The 17,167-nt window shown below is 43.3% G+C and overlaps 1 protein-coding gene across 1 annotated transcript in view; it reads right to left on the bottom strand.

Annotated features, from left to right (window-relative positions):
* Positions 1 to 1,726: 1,726 nt before the first annotated feature.
* LOC102061379 (gamma-aminobutyric acid type A receptor subunit rho1) overlaps positions 1,727 to 17,167 on the bottom strand; it is a 30,849-nt gene continuing 15,408 nt past the window's right edge. The window contains exons 3-10 of the mRNA XM_005485978.4: positions 16,467 to 16,573; positions 15,066 to 15,133; positions 13,069 to 13,292; positions 9,601 to 9,683; positions 8,281 to 8,421; positions 7,673 to 7,825; positions 5,742 to 5,938; positions 1,727 to 4,906 (exon numbers count right to left, since the gene is read on the bottom strand). Of these exons, the coding sequence (XP_005486035.1) occupies positions 4,619 to 4,906; positions 5,742 to 5,938; positions 7,673 to 7,825; positions 8,281 to 8,421; positions 9,601 to 9,683; positions 13,069 to 13,292; positions 15,066 to 15,133; positions 16,467 to 16,573 (1,261 nt within the window). The 3' untranslated portion in view covers positions 1,727 to 4,618. The remainder of the gene's footprint in view (positions 4,907 to 5,741; positions 5,939 to 7,672; positions 7,826 to 8,280; positions 8,422 to 9,600; positions 9,684 to 13,068; positions 13,293 to 15,065; positions 15,134 to 16,466; positions 16,574 to 17,167) is intronic.

Raw genomic sequence — 17,167 nt, 5'->3', positions numbered from 1 at the left:
TGAAGGCGAGAACTTGCAACCTGCTGTGTTCCTGGTGCAGAAGAGCCCAGCAGTCTCTTCAAACCATAAATGGGATGCAGTTTTGTGTTCTTGTGAATCTCATGTCTGTAATTGCTTCTCCCTACTGTGAGTGCTCTGTACCTGCTCCCATTGCAGTCACAAGGAGCAGGACTGTGTTCCTCTGAGGAAGAGTCACGACACATTAGCTGCTGAAGTCTCTCTAGTATTCACTGAGTGATCTCATAACTTGCTAACAGCATTCCTGAAAATGATCTTTTATTTAGAGCAAAATGTTTAGGAATAAATAATTTTGAAATAACAAAGAAAAAGTCAGTCTACATAATTTCCTTTTTACCCCTGAGGTTTGCCATTTCCTTGTCCTGCAGGTAGCAGCCCTCCACAGAGCCTTTGTCCACCAAATTCTTTCATTGACTGCTGCTGCCACCCACATTTTGTGTTCTTACTGGGGAGCAAAAGTGCATCCTGCATAAGGGCTCATACCCAGACTGTACTAAGCCAAAGCTGGATAAGATTGCTGCTGGTTTAGATTCCTCTAGGCACTAATGGAAGCCAGAAGAAGCTGACAAACTCACTAAGGATTTTTCTCAAGCTGCAACTGCATCTAATGTCCTTACTTAAAAAGAAAGTGAGAAGCCCAATGCTTCAGTCCTAATGAGTCCATATGGTTGTGGATAGTGTAAGAATATGGTGCTCTTGTTTATGTTGCGTGCAGGTAAAAGCTTATAAAAGAAAGGCCTTATAAAATCAGGCCTTCCTCAGCTGAATTAACAGCTAGCCATTCAGTTCCCATGAGAAAGAATTCTAGGAATGAAAATAATTTTGCATAACAGTCTATCCTTCTGAGAAAAACGGGTTGCACCTGTGAGAAATAAAAAGTCTATCCCAAGAGAATCTGTGAAGAAAATATGTAAACACTTGTGTAAAGAGAGAGTCTTACACACACAAGCACCTTCTAACTAATGAATTCAGTGGTAATTACTAATTAATTAAACAGGATGACTTTGAAAACTGTATAAAAATGGGCTGTGACTTTCAAGTGGGGCTTTTTGCTGCTGAAACTTTGATGTGCTGTGCCTGTCGTTATTCACTGGCTATTGTTATAATGGCTCTAGAGTTTAGAGAATCACAGAATGGTTTGGGTTGGAAGGGAGATTAAAAGACCATCTAGTTCTTCATGCCTTCTCTTTTCCTACTCCAGCCTGGCCTTGAACACTCCCAGGGATGGGATATCTGCAGCTTCTCAGTTGCAGACTGAAGTTTGCCTCCTTGCTGCTTCACCCTATCAGTAATTATCATCATCCTTAAAGACTGCCAAAGGCTTCAACCTCCAAAGCTAGAGGTGCTCACAGGCAGAGCCTGTGTCCGTGCACAATACACACAGACCTGCCTTCTGCACACAGCCTGGTTCCTGGCTGGGCTTTGGGTTCATCTCACAGAAATTGCACAGTATCACCCACAGCAAGGAGAGCAAGGTAATGCTCAGTTGCTGTGTGAGATGGAAAGCTGAGTGTCACCATCAAGGTGATCTGGAGTTTGCATCCAGGCTTCTCATCAGAGCCCTGCTGTGAAACTCTGGGACTCTCCAGCCCTACCTGCATAAGCAGATTTAAGGATGCATTTGGTATTCATCTGGTTCAGGTCCTGAGTTCTCCATGTATAAACTCACGGAGATCATGCTTTTGAAGGTAGAAAACACATGATGCTGTACAAATGTGAAGTTTTATTGTGATTTTCAGTGTTTCTAGAAATAAACAAAAGCAAACAAACCTCTTTGAGTTATTGTAGAAGTGGAAAGGAGCAGAGTGTTAATGATTGGATACAAAACCTATACAGTGAAAGGTTAAAAGCCAAAAAAGTGCATATGTAAATATGTTTAATGAGTACAGTTGCTGATAGCAAACACTGACTGTATATGACATATCCTGTAGTTATAGAGTACATGTATATACACATTTATATAAGACTGAAAAGGCACTAGAGTTTCCCAAATAAAACACAAGTAAATTAATAGTGTAAATCCAAACACTGAGGTTGGGGAATCAGTTTAGGGGGTTGTGCTAGAAGGGAAATTTTGAAAAATCATATGGGAAGTTGGAAACTAGGTTCCCACTGAAAGCCAGTGAATTCAAAATCCAGCTCCCATTTGTATCTTCAAAATCTCCTTTAATATACTGATCAGATGCCAAATAATGTATGTAGTATGAGATTAATGAGTCTATAAAGGAATGTACCATACTGCAGAAAACTACAGAACATTAAGCTTCTTATGGAGCTGAAGAGCTTACTATAAAATCTGGCACTCTTGTTCATGCTATTAAGTTGTAGAAGTAAATGGGTTCTTGCAATACTGAGAATCTAAATACATTCCTGTGCAAGTTTGCCCAAAAAATCTATTTGTGGGGAAAGCTGTCATCAGAATAAGGAATAAAGATTAATGTAGAGTGGGAAAACCTGGAAGTCAACCTTTTATCTGCTTTTACCAGAGTGACCTTTCTACTTTAATTTAACTGAAAAGTTTACAGGTTAAAAAAAAAGGCAATTTTTTAATCTCTTGTAAAAACTTACAGGAGACTAATATTCTATGAAGGGGACTTGATAAAATAAGGTATGATAGTACATGTGCATGTAAAAAAAAATCTCTGTAGAAATAAGTAGCAGGACTATCTTATGGGTGGGTGTGGTTTTTGATGATGTTTAGCTTTTGTGATTTTACTGCCTTACCTATGGAGTGCAGGCTGTGTGAGATGAGTGTAGGGAGTTTTTCAGGTCACAATTTTAGCAGTTGTAAGAAATGCTGAGTAGGTTTATGTAACATTTATTTACATAAGAAATAAAAACAACAACCAGCAGTGTTCAAACAACTGCAATGACTGTGTCACACACCTGATGGTAGAGTGACAGAACAGGCAGGACAGGGCAGGTGTCATGTAAGAAGATTCACTCTCCTTTTGGAGTCACAACTGCTTTGGTCTGATGCTCAGAGCAGCTCTGCCTGTAAAACACGAGAGTATCTGCTGTGCGGGTAGTAATGAATTCTGCAATTTTGTGCAAAAGCATGTGGTGTTTGGAATCCTGTGAATGCAAACCCTCAGGTAGCTTTGTGAACACAGGTGTATATCATGTAGCAGCAGAAAAACTGAATTATCACAATTCTGAGACACCTTTGGTGCTGCTGGTGTTGTAAAGGCCCCTGATTCCATTCAACTGATTCTTGTTTTTCTGAACTATTTTATCACTTCTGTATTACAGATTCTGCCTTTTCCATATGGAGTATATTCACACTGACAGGCTGCTCTGCAGACACTGTGTTGGAGAGTTGAGACTTAAGTCAGTGCCAGCTGCCCCCAGCTGCAGCTGTGTCCCCTTGCTCTGCCCTGGAAGGTGCTGAGCCTTCTCTGAGGGCATGGTGGGCTGCAGGATGCTGGGGGCCATGCAGCATGAAAGCAGATTCTGTCACTTGTACCTGTGTCTGCAGTGGAGCTGCTGTCTTATGGTGGAAGCTGTTTTCTTACTTTATTCCAAAGGTTTTGGCATGGTATCTCTTGTAAAGTCCTTACTACTGCTTTGTCAGCTGTTGAGCACCTTTCTGTTATGCTTTTACTACAAACAGGTGAACCTGGATTTTCCTGAAAGTGAGTTACAACTACTGCTGGTATTGCAGGCTGCAACAGGTTTTCAGACTTATACAGGCTGGCAATACCCAGACTATATCAGAGGAAAGAGGTTTCTCCTGAAGTAGTTTGGGGTTTTTTCATAGATAACAGATTGTCTTCACTGGATCATTTTGCAGAGAAACCCATTCCCAGGAATCTCAAGAGCAAAGCTACCAGTGACCCAAATAAGCAGATCCAAGGAGAGCTCCTGTGTTTCCCAGAGGATTTGGTTAAGTATTACAGGAAGTCTGGCTTTTGTTCATTCCTTGTTAAATGTACATTGCAATTCGTATTTTAAAACTCTTAGTCAAGACAGTTTGGAAATATTTCCATGTTTTAAATACTATTAAGACGAAGCACAAGTCTGAAAGTATTGCTATGTGGACCTGTCAGTGCAGTACTGCTATTGAGTCATACATTAAGCTGTGAAAGTTGTAGCCATCGATAACCTTGCCAAAGTGTTTCCCAGTACTGGATATTTTGTGTTTGTAATTACCTCATCCTGCAAACATGCAAGTATTTGCATATTCTTGTATTTATTGGTATTGAATGTAGTCAGTGTGCTGAGCTGAGAGATGCATGCACTCAGGTACTCAGAAAATTAGGATTTCGGGGGCACAAAATGGAGGATGCACCATATATAAGCAACTGGCAATTATAGTCACTTGTTAAATTAGTTTACAGTGGCCTGTGAGGCACAAGAAGGAACATAGCACATCTTTAAATAAGTACAAAATTTGAGATTGTGTATCCTATATTTTGCTGACATGTGAAACTTCCACAATTATTTATGCCACATGTGAATTACCTCTAATAAAAAAAAAAATTCTGGAAAAATTCAATCTTCCTTCCAAATAAAACTATTCCCTATTTTCTTTCTCTTAGCCTATGAGATTGTACTTTCATTTCATGTCACAATGTTCTGTGACTAAAGTTACGAATCTTTATGAAAAAATGGACCAGTATATCAAATTAAAGAGAATGTACGCCCCAGGGAATATGATCCTGGAGTACTTGTCGATGGCATGGGTGTCGATGCGCATGCTGACGTATCTCTGGTTTTTCCTCCTGGCCGAGCCCCTCTCCGAGCCCAGCGCCAGCTGCACCATCATCCGCTCCTGCTTGTCCCCGTCCTCGGACATGAAGTGCCCCAGCTCGTTCACGTCCCCGTCGTTGTAGCTGCCGTCCACCATCATGGCCCGGGGCTGAGGCAGGCTGCAGGCACAGGCAGGCTGTGGGCACAGACAGGGGCAGCAGGGGTTTCAGCTGTGTCCACACACTCACAGACATCCCTTTCCTCCTCCCATCCCACAGAGGTGGGGAAAGGCCTGCGGGATTCAGGCTGCTGGGATGCAAAAGGGAGAACAAAACGGTGGAGCTGGGCAGGAGCGTTTTCCATCTCCACTTCCATGTCTGTGAGGCACAGGTACAGTCAGGGAGGGAGCAGGGCTGTCTGTGGAAAAGTTCCTTTGGTTTAGGCACAGGTACCAGGGTGCAAAAAAAGGTTGGAACTGTGCTTTGTAGCTGAGAAAATCAGAGGAAGACAGGGAAACCACAAGAAGGAATGAAGCCTGCCTCATTTGGGGCAGGAGAGAAACTCCCTTAGGCTGAAATTTTAGTTTAGATTTAATGTAACAAGGGCAGAGTGAGAAAATTGGGACCTGTGTATAAGTTTAGACTGTGCACAGACAAAAGTGGGGGATATCTGTCATGTTATCTGAAACCCAAACCTCAGAATTCAACTGATTCTATCCACAGGTTTTAATCTACACTATTAAAAAAATATTTAAAGGTAAAATCCTAAACCCATCCCATCTGTACAGGCAGTGGAGGACTATACCTAAGTTAGCCCACGCAGACTCCAAAGAAAGAGCAGCGAGCTTGGGTGTGGGTTGTGTGTGCAAAATCTTTATAACCTGCAATGCCTCACTGCTGGTGTCTTTTTGCACACACTGCATTTTCCCCAGGCAGCTGAGAGCTGCAGTTGCAAAGCTTTGACCATTTCCAGACTTTTGCCACACCTTTTCCCAGGGGCAATAAAATGACATTGGAGATAGAAAACTTCACCTTGTCCCGCAGTTTCCTCTCCTTCCGCTCTTGCACCGTTGTCAGGTAATTCACAGCCGCGTACTCCAGCACCGAGAGGAAGACAAACACAAAACTGACCCACAGGTAAATGTCCACGGCTTTGATGTAGGAAACACGAGGCATGGAGGCATTCACCCCAGTGATGATCGTGGACATGGTCAGCACAGTGGTTATGCCTGGGAATTCACCAGTAGAAGAGACCATAAGATGCTTTCAAGCCAGACTCTTCATCACAAATACAGCAGTTGTTACAATTTCCTAACATCTGAATTTACCTTGCAATATTTTTTTTCACTTTTGGGTAATAAGTTTCACTGCCTGAGGAGGGTCCAGGCAGCCCTGATTTATAATTGGACAAATGTATCTTGTCCAGTTTTCTTGTCTATTTGGTGAGCACAGCTCTAATTCTGCTCTCAGGACGTTGCTAGTCTGGCTCCTCACCACTCCCCCAGCCTCCCATCCCAGGGCCAGGCAGCAGCACTTTGACCCTGTGCTGGCTGCACCCCATTCTAGGTTCAGGACAGTCCCTGGAGGGGTACAAGTATGCGGATTTGAACTCAGTGATCCTTATGGATCCCTTCCAACTCAAGATATTCTATGATTCTATAATTCTGAGTATCTCAGCTTCTAGTTTAACCCCCCCACAGCATGGACACAAGTGAAGCTGCTGCTTTTACATGTTTCCCCTGTGTTTTCTGTATGCTGGACTTCTCCTGAGAAGTCCTGCTTCATGAGATGTCACAGAGTCCCCAGCTGACTCTCACACTTGGTCTGTGCCTTCACTGGAGCAAAATCAGGGAATAATGGCGCCCCATAAGTCAGGGCTGTCCCATGTTACACCTTGGGCAAGCACAATGAGCACAGAGCAAGGGCAGGAGCCGCTGTAGTTCAGCATTACCCTGGCTCTGGGAGAGCCTCTCCATGGCCCTCTCATTTCAGGGACTAATTATGTCACATTAGTGATTACTTTGGAAGTTGAAAATATGTAAGCACAAAGGACTGAATTCACAGGAGTATGTAGGTGCCAAAAATACTGCTCAGGCAGTGCCTACATCTTCTGAAAAGCCACGGCCCATACCCTTATGCTTCTTTTAATGATGTCTTGAGGCAATGAGTGCTGTTTCTAAATTCAGACCTGAAAAACTGCTCTATTGCCATCTCTATTGTGTCTCTCTGTATTTTCTCCACTGAGGAATGTGATTTTAAAAATAAATAAAATCCTGAGGCATGTTGCCTGGAATAAGAGGAAGAAAGCCTGAGCTCAGAATCTGCAAAAAACCAGCACTTTGCTGAGGGCAAAGCAGCCACTTTAGAAGAAGATTTATGTCCATATCACAGATCTGCTCCTATGGTGATTCCTGTGACATATGGCTTCATCCCTCAAAAAGATGCTGCAGAAAGGGAAGCTGAATCCCTCACACTGCAGTGCAAACTCATTTAAAAAGTTAAACAGCATGGCACAGCTCAGCTTTGTTACCTCCACCCTCCCTCCTCTGGCAAAACTCAATATTAACTGAAATTTTGTAAGGGCTGCTGATACTGATTTTCACCTTCTCGCTCACTGAAGTCTCTGAAGGATACTGACACCTTGGCTGTACATGTGAAGGGTACTGACACTTGGCTGTACACGTGCCCTGTCTCTGTTTAGAGCAATAAAAGCAGAGTGGGATGTTTGCTCTCTGATTCATTCCAGGTGCATCTTGTGCAAACAGGGAAAGCAATTCTCCTGGCATGAGGAGAGTCTGCGCCACGGGGGGACACATGCCCTGTCCCTGTGTGTGGCACAGCTGCTTTCTGTGCCTGCAGGCAACACAGGGGCAGAGCATGGCACCAGGGATTTCACCGGGGTGGTCAAGGCTGGGGTTGCAGCCTTTGTCCCTGAGGTCTGCTGACTACAAGATTGCTTTTACCTAACGGGACTCTGGCAGGAACCGCTCGGCGGTCGATCCAGAAGGACACCCAGGACAACATGACCATGAGAGTGGCAGGGAAGTAGGTCTGGAGCAGGAAGAAGAAGATGTGTCGGCGTAACGTGAAGTTTATATAGAGGCGATTGTACCACCCTGTGAAACAGAGAGAGTGAAAAACAGGAGTTACACCAACACCTGACTGCTTTCAGATAGGGTAATGCTGCACCAGGGGAAAAGTGACTACTTTTCTTTTATGAAAACACAGTTAATGGTGCAGATCACTGCAATTTACAGAAAAACTCCTTACTGAACCAACTATCAAAGTCTAACCATCTCTCGGGCTGATCAATTCTGGAAAATAAAGCCTATCAATCCGAGAGTTTAATTCAAGTGAAGACTTGGCATGACCTTGAAGAGGGATTATCTTTCCAGACTCCATGACCATTAAGGTGGAAGTGTGTGGCAGGGACAGCCAACTTGGTATAGAAGAGTGGCAGCTCTGATGGGGTACAGAGAGAACCCCAGTGGACAATGCTCCATGGCCAAGGGCAAGAGAGACAGTTTTCACCTTTCTTCACCCAGCTCTGGAAGGTGCTCTGGTTGCCCACCTGTGCTGCTGTAAAAGGCAAGCTTTGTGGTGGTGTGAAACTCCTGAATCAGGAACTGGGACAGTGATATCCTCTCATCTGTTTTTAGGGAATCATTCCCATTCTTCCAGTAGAGCATAAGGTCATCTTCAGTGTAGGCATCTAGGGAAGCAGAGCAAATTCAGGATAGTGCACTAAGACAGTTGCTACCACCCCCACAGTCCAGGGCTTACCCAGAGAGCTCCCATCTGAAAAGGTCAAATTCCCAAATGCCACCCACCTAGGTGATGGGTATGGCTGTGGCAAGGAGTGGACTAGCTCATGGTCACAGCCCTCAGGCCTGATGCCTGATACGTTTTGTTAACCCTCCTGTTTCTCTAACCATAGTCTCACACACATAATATGTGTGTCAAGTAACCCACTGCATCAGAACTTGAACAATTCTTTCCTGTAAACCTCCTAAAATCAGAAGCAAAGAAAGGGAGCCTTAGCAGAAAGAACCTGCTTGGGGTGATGAGAGGAACAATCAGAGAAGTAATCTGAACAAACAATAGCCTGAGGCATGCAGGAGAAAAAAACTCTTGGAGAAAAAGATTTCTGCCTATGATATACACATGAACATAACTTTGTTTTTTAACACAAGTGGAAGTAACAGTAATGTTAATCCTTTCAGATGGGTTTAGTAGAAGCTCTTTTCACACAGGGAGAAAATAAATCACATACAAATGTATTAAAACAGAATTAAAATTGTAATTTCTTATTGCAAACTTAAGAAGGAAAAGAAAATAACTCAAAAAAGCCAAAAGTTTGAAATTTTGCTATGTGAAACCTGGGCAATTCATATGTGCATCATACTCGGGTCAACAGGCATAAGCTGGCTTTATCTCAAATAGGCAATGAATGTCACTACCCTATCATGGTCTCTACACCATGGATGAGCAGATGTTGCCCATGAAGGGTGTATGGCCATTTATCCCTGTGTCTGAGGGCACCTGGGCAAACAGGTGCTGTTGGAGACTGCTGCCCTGCAGGCAAGTGGCCATGGGGCTTTGGGGGTGGGATGGCAGTGGGGCAGCCTGGGCCCCACTGGGCATTCAGGGCCGCTGGCAAGACAGTGCTCACAGCTGGTTTTTAAAAGCACTTGTTGCAAACACCATCTAATTCTAGTGAAAAAATACAGGCAGGGAGCTTCTCTCAGTGTTGAAGTCTGATGACTTTGGTTAGAGCTTCCATGAATGAAGCAGCAGTGTAATTATTGGTCTAATTAATTATTGATATAATAATTATTGGTATAAAATAGTTTAGGTGCCCTTGGCTCCCCAATACCTCCACTTTACTTACAGCTTTCAATCTCCAGGGAACATGTCTGCGTGTCCAGGGGAAAGCGACTAAAATCCATGTTGCACATTGCTGTTACTGTAACTCTAGAAATAATAAAAATCAGTCCATTAAAGACTTGTCTCCTTATGGGACTGTAAAATAGTCAAGCTGTGAGTTTGGTCTTTTATTAAACAACTGCAGCCAGTACCACTCAACTGAAAATAAATTCCTCCCATTCAACTAAAGCCATTCCACTTCAGTAATTTCTTCCTCTCAGCAAGCTGCTGTAAAAAAAGGTGACTAGAAAGTTAGGCCATTACAAATTGCAACTAGATGACAGAAGTATTGGAGAAGAAAATGAGAAAGGGCAAAAAGGACATTTCCCCCTGACAATCAGCAAACACATCTCTGCAGACATCTGTCCTTTAAACAGATGCTTTGTACGATAAAATAATTTGCATTTATCCAAGCCATCGTAGTTGCAACCCATGAGGGATGCAGGCAATTTCCTTGCACACCATGAATTTCCCATGCTCAGTGGAAACTCAGCGATCACACACGGGAATCAGCCACCAGAGGGCACAGGGCTGGAGCTGGAATGCAAGTGATCACCGAAATGCTCTGGTCCATCCGTCAAAAATCTCTCGCTTTGCTATGGTCTGATTATCACATTTTTAATAGCATAATTTGGTGTTTGAACCAGAAGCAACCATAAATCTCGACTCGAGTGGTTTGGACTCCAGAGAAGTAAATGAAAAAAAAAGTATAAATTATATTGGGGAAAGAATTAATAAGTTATAGAAGGGTTACTGGTAGAGAGACATCATACAATGATAAAAACACAATGCAATCCCTTATATTAGTAGTCTTTCTACACCAGTGGACTGTCTGATGGGTTCTGTCTGATGTTGCTTTCCTGTCTGGACTTAGCCTTTGAGTGAAAGTGCTTGGCTCAGCTGGAAGTTTAGGTGACAGAGAGGTCTGTGGTGGTTTCCAAGAGGGGAAAAAAATGTCTGGCAAAGAACCCTAAAAAGCCAGACACCAAGGAAAAATACAATGTGCAGACAAAGGCATTCAGCAAGCAGAGAGGCAGCAGTGCCCTGTCAGGGAGCCTTTGTCCTTCTCCAGCATTCACGAAGCATTGCAACCTGAACTTGCTGGTGAACAAAACACTGAAACTCAGCCAATTTGCTATTGAAGTTTTTCACCACCACTTTGTACTGGGCAATTGTTTAAGCACAAGGCTGTGCAGGATCTGAGTTTTATGTCCTCCTGTTCCCATCTTCTTTAGATAACCATAAATGCTTGCATTGCAGGTGATTGGCAGCTAAATGAGTGTGTAGGCATGCATGCTATAGCTGAACAATATGTCATATTCTTGTCCTTTTTTATTGTACTCAGGACCTGACCAAACTTTACAAAGGCCTAAAGAATACCTGAACCTTGTCTAATCTGCTGAGTGAAGAAAAAGCTTTGATAATGAGAAGGTAATGTTCAGGCTATGAATTCAAATGAACTGTAAGATAAAAATATCAAAGAACAAAAGAATTCTTGTCAAACTGATGCCCCCCTAGGGAATCAAGAATTTCTTTGCTTGACTTTTTTTGTAGAATCATAAAACACCTTGGCAGGCTGAGAAGTTACCCCCTCACCTTGTGGCAGGCTTAGCTTCACCTCTGCCACTACCAACATTCCCTAAAGACTTTCACAGCCTTCACAAGCAGTGTATTCTGCAACTTTCTCACTACGAGTCTTGCTGATACTGACCTCCTATCAGCCAGGTCTTCATTCTTTTTGTCCTTCAGAATATGTTACCTATCATCTGATGTTTTGTTTATTTATCAGGTATTTTGTTATTTCATTGCTGTGGAGGTGATGTTGACACTCTTGCATCAGAATATTGTACAGAAATTTCCCTTCAAATAGGTTTTTATGGGTCCTTTGGCAGTACTTGTTTTCTGACTGGATGGAGCTGCAGCCAAGTAAAACAGAAGAACAGATTTTATATTCCTTTGGAGATTGATAAATTGATTGTCTGGGATAGAGTTAATTTTATTTTTTCACAGTAGCTAGTGTGGGAATACATCTTGGATTTGTCAAGAAAACAGTGTTAATAACACAAGGATATTTTTATCAGCGCTGAGCAGGGCTCCACAGCACCAAGGCCTTTTCTGCTTCTCACGCCACCCTAACAGAGAAGAGGCTGTGGGTGTACAGGGAGTTTGGAGGGGACAGCTGATCCCAGGTAACCAAAAGGACATTCCACAGCTTATGTCATCATGCTTAGTGTATGAAGTGGGGGAAGAAGAAGAAGGAAGGTGCAGAAGTTTGGAATAAAGGCACTCGTGTTCCCAAGTGACCATTACGTGTGATGGAGCCCTGCTTTTCTGGGGCTGAACACCTGCCTGCCCTTGGGAAGTGCTGAATCAATTTCTCAATTTGCTTTGCCTGTGCATGGGGCTTTTGCTTTATCTAATTATCTGCCTTTATCTCAGCCCACAAGGTTTTTTGTCTTTTACTCTTCCATTTCTCCCTCCCACCAGGATGCAGTGAGGCAGCAGCTACATGGGGCTTAGTTGCCAGCTGGGGTTAAAGCACGGCACAGATGCTCCTCACTTAGCATCTCCAAGCATGAAAGTGTTACTTATCAGAAATTTAAAAACCTCAGTTTAATAACATTCAGACTTATGTCAATGATGAACTATTTGGAAAATAAGGGAGAAAGCCAGGGCTGGCACCACCCCTCAAGCCAGAGGACAAAGCAATGTTTACCAAAAATGTCCCCTGCAAAGAGCTTCCATGGACTTCACATGAAAAGTGAGCAAAAAGCAGGAAGAGGCCAACCAAGTGTTTGGGTTCCTCTAACAACACACACGAGTCACCAAGAGCTATATATCTTTGCTCTGAATCTTCTCACTTCATGTGCTAAAGGAGGTTCCCTCTGTTTTTTTTTTTTTTTGCTTATTATAAAGTGGCACTCAGTATAATTTATACTTCTTCATTATTGCTTTCAAGAATAGAAACTGCAGATTTTGCTAAGCCCAGAGACTTTGCTGTGTAGTGAAGTGAACAACTATAGCTGCCCTGGACTTCTCTTTATTACCAGACACTGTCCTTTTATTTAGAATGTGCCCTGCCTCTTCAGCAGGGCCCGTGGGGATTGCAGCCTGCTATCAGCCTCCCGCTGAGTTGCCCCGAGGGACTGCCACGTCTGACTGCAGCTTCCCAACAGGGACAGGGGATGGCCACGCTCACAAAATGAAGAGACAGTGATGGAACCAACAATGCTGGCACAGAAACTGGCTTTCTCCAATAGGCACTTAATGTACTCATACAGGCATTTAGATGTCTCTGGATAGGCAGCACATTCATTCTTTTTATGCCTTTTTTTTTTTTTTTGTATTAAGTCATGCAAAAACACAATACAGGAATCAATTAAACCACTTTCTCTTTCCACTAATAGCTTGCATTGAGGGAATGCAGTTTTACCTGAGGCTATAAAGTACCTTCCCATCTGGCTGGACCCGCAGCATGACATTGTCTGTGGTGGTGTCATGGATGAAGGAACGCTTGGAGTGCACGAAGAACATGTCGGGGACCCAGATCTTCTTCACCAGTCTGCCATCAAAGGTCATGCTCTGGTTGTTGGTGCTGGGGAAGGACAGCCTCTCGTCTTTCCAGTAGTGCCTCAGGTAAAGAGTCATGGTGAAGTCCTGCAGCAAAAAGGCTTCTGTCACTACTGACACCTTATCAGCACGGTAGGGATTGCTCCTCTCTGGGATAAACCATGAAGGGTAAAGCACCTCTCCTGAGGGCACATCACTCCCCGGGCTGCAAGGAGCATCACCAGCTGCAGCTTGTTTATTCATCAGGTCTGATGGATTTACTGGGTTCAGCCACAACTCACTTCTCAGGCTTCGACATAGTACAGAATGAATAACTCTGTCACTGATGTATCTTCATTTAAAAAGCAAGTAATGATCTTGTTAAGCACCATGGCATTTTTCTAAAAAGCTGCACAAGTTAAAAAGTATTGATTCTGAAAATGTAAAATCTTCTCCATTATTATTTTGCTAACAGCCAAAATCGACCCTGAATTTTTTTTTTTAACCCAAGGCCATCTAGTGGTTTTCCCATGTTGATGAGTGTTGCAACATGACATTAGAGGAGGAACAGGGGCAGTATTCAAAAGCCACAGGAACTAATTCAAAATCATAATCTTTGATTAAAAACAAAAAGGAACAAGCTTGTTGTTTGGATTTTGTTTGGTTTGGGGTTGTTCTGGGGTCTGGGTTTTTTCTTTAACTTCTAAGTCCTGGATGTTAGCTCTTCCACTCTGCTTTCAAGACCCAGAGCTTTCTAGGGGCCCTCTGGCCACCTTCACAAGCTTTCTCCTCAACCAGAACAGGTGAAAGCTCAGGACACCCATGGCTAGCTGTCGGGGTGCAAGAGCACTGGAGTCAGGGAGTCAGCTGGGAGGGTCCCTAGCTCTGGGAAAAATGCTGACCCTTGAGGTCAGATGACCACAGATATCCCAGCCCGCACAAGAGCTGAAATAGCTGCAGTGAGAGGAGCCTGACATGTCACCAGTGTCTCTGCCAACCACCAGCTGTGCCTGGCTCAGGCATGGGAGGGGGTCCAGTGCAGGCTCTTTATCCCTCTGTCTGTTAATTAGGAGCAGACAGAATCTGGGGCTTCCTGTGAAACCTTCAGAGCTATTTGACAGTTTTGTTGAAAAGTCAAAACATTTTCAAAAATATTCTGTATTGGGGAGTGATTCTTTTCTCTTTCAAAGCAAAACCTGAGTTACTGAGAGGCTCTGTGGGTCACAGAATGTTTGGATTGAAAAAGTTCCCGTAAAGACCATCTTGTTCCAATCCCCCTGCCATTGGCAGGCTATCTTCCACTAAACCAAATTGTTCAAAGCCCCTTCCAGCCTGATCTTGAATGGGATGGGGCATCCACAACTTCTCTGGGCAGTCTGTTTCAGTGCCTCGCCACACTCTGAGTAAAGGATTTCTTCCTTATATCTGATCAAAACCTGCCGTCTTTCAGTTTAAAGCCATTCCCCTTTTTCCTTGGGAGCTCTCTGGCCCCTGACTACCTCAGAACTTGTCCAAAGTGACTGTGTCTGCAGCATGTAAGTGCTTTAAAGCAAACACATTCATCAGTCTCCTCAGAGCTTGTCTGTGTGTTATCACTATTTAAGAAAACACAGAAACCCAAATCCTTTGAGACAGTCTTGGCAATGTTTTATCATTCTGTCCTAGAGAAAAGAAAACAACAGATTTCTTCCTTCTGCTTCAAGGGCCATGAAATGGTAGCATGAGGTCAATAGAAGTAATTGTTGGCAGATTCAGATTGAATGGGAATCTGCCTTTGGAGGCTGTGGAGTGTTTGTCCTTGGCAGTATTCAAACCCCATGGACACAAACCCATGTAGCTTGCCGACCTTTGGTCTCCAGAGGTCCCATCTGTGACTCTTACCATGTCCACTTCAGAAATGCTGTCCAGACTTTCAACTTGGACATCCACCCCAACAGGAATTGCAGGGCCTAGGGAAAAAACATAGGAGTTGACAAAGTACAAACCTAGTGAGACAAAGCAATCCTCTGACTTTACTATCTTACAGATAGAAATAGATGCTCAGTCTTAAATAGAAACAACAGTAAGCCAATAGAAAGTATAAATGATTGGAATTCACAACAAAAATCTTCTAATAACAATTAAAGTCAGTAATAAGACTGACCCAAGAATAATTTTCTCTTTTTATTGTGTTATCCTACATGTGTTCCTTCAAGATTTAAAAGCAACTTTAATTGTTTTTAGCTCTAGTGCTTGAGTCCAGGACTGGCAAGACAGATTACTGGAAGAGGATCCACTGACAGAGAGACCAGTGGTGGCACAACTAAGGGAATGTGGCAGATTTTTCCTCACTTTTACTCCCCTTGCAGGCTAATAACATCCATGAAAGCTGTGTGCATTTGACTTTCACAAGACTCAGTGCTCAGCTGTGGAAACGGTGACAGGAGGGGATGCATAGCAGGACACAGGCATGTGCCACTGAGCCTGAGGCTCCTGAGGGGAAGGGTCCAGCTGTGACCCCATGTAATAGGGATTCTGAACTTTTTTCCCTCCTCCAGGCTTTGACTAGTCTCTCATATACCTCTGGCAATTACAGTCCAGGAGAGCTGTCAAATAAAATAATGCTCACATTTGTGAACTGCTGTGAAACTGAAATGTTTTTAAATTAATTGAACATGCTGGTATTTGGCATATTGAGCATTTAGTGATAAAATCTTCTTTCATCAGAGTATATAATGGTATCCTGGATTTGAATGACCATCTGTCAGCCAGAAAGGGTAGATAAATTACAACATTCTCTAATCCGATGGGCTGAAAGAAAGCGTGTTCTCCATCCATTTCCCTGAAAGCTTCGGCTACTCTAGCACACAGCCACCAAACTGTGAGCAAGCATTAACACAGTCAAAATATTTTATTTTGGGTTATAATTGAGGTAAAAGCGATACATCATTTGATTATGCACATGTATGACCGTACTAAGACAAACACTTAGAATGTCCCACACCATCCAGGTATAAACATAAGGTGTATTTGCAGATTTTTATCAAAGGAAAGTATCACTGAGCAATAGGATTAATATATTGCCTGTTAATCACATTTCCATGCCTTTGACTATGCTTTTTGCTCATCCAGAAGGCTATTTCACTGAACCTCCATTCCCCCGAGAGTGCCATGAATTCACAATTCAAAAGAATAGAAATTAGAGACAGAAGAGTCAGTCTGCTTCTTCACTGCTGTAAATGTTACAGAATAAAGAAGTGACAGTGTAAAGCAGGAACAGTGACAAAAGTGCATGTTTCATACCTCCAAAACCTGGTCTCATGCTGAAGTCATGGTCATCTATTCGCAGCAGCTGCTCTGACTTCGTCAGGGGAGATTTGGTGATGTCAGGGCTTCGTTTTAAGATTGGGCTACCAGGAGGAGAGAAGCACAGCTATGAGCCCTGGCCAGTGCCTGTGAGAAGCACGCACTTGTTTCACTCCATTTACTCCTGAGAACATCCACCCCTTAGAGCATGAGCCTGTGATTGTGGCAGTGGTTGGCAGAATGTCATTAAAAACTGATTCCTGCACTCAGCATGCAGTTTGGGCACCTGTGATAATTTTAGCACTGAGAAAACATTTGTTTGCTGGCTTTTTGTCCCTGTAAAATTCTCTCTGCAGTTTGGGGACAGTCATTAAAATGTGTGGGCTGGAGGAACAACATGTGTGAATAAGTGGAGAGGAGGAGGCATTCCTGACATTGAGTTATGATGGAGTGTCAGGCCAGAAATTAGGGAAATAATATATCAAATAAGCTACTGGCTGTTGCCCAGGAACAAAATGGAGACGGTCTGGGAAGCAGGCCAGGAGGCAGGCCATTCCCTAACTTGGGATAAAATTATTAGCTTCTGCCCCAGATTTCCATCAAGGATAAAAGGCAGCATTACAGGCCTGGGAGGTCTCTGAGCATTAAAGAGCCTGGGAGGGTAATTCCAGAGGCTGTTGGAGCTGCACCAAATGCTG

Source organism: Zonotrichia albicollis, chromosome 3, assembly GCF_047830755.1.
Source record: "Zonotrichia albicollis isolate bZonAlb1 chromosome 3, bZonAlb1.hap1, whole genome shotgun sequence".
NCBI classification, from domain to species: Eukaryota; Metazoa; Chordata; class Aves; order Passeriformes; family Passerellidae; genus Zonotrichia; species Zonotrichia albicollis.
Note: the sequence above shows the minus strand (reverse complement) of the source record. Positions and strands in the feature narration are given on the sequence as shown.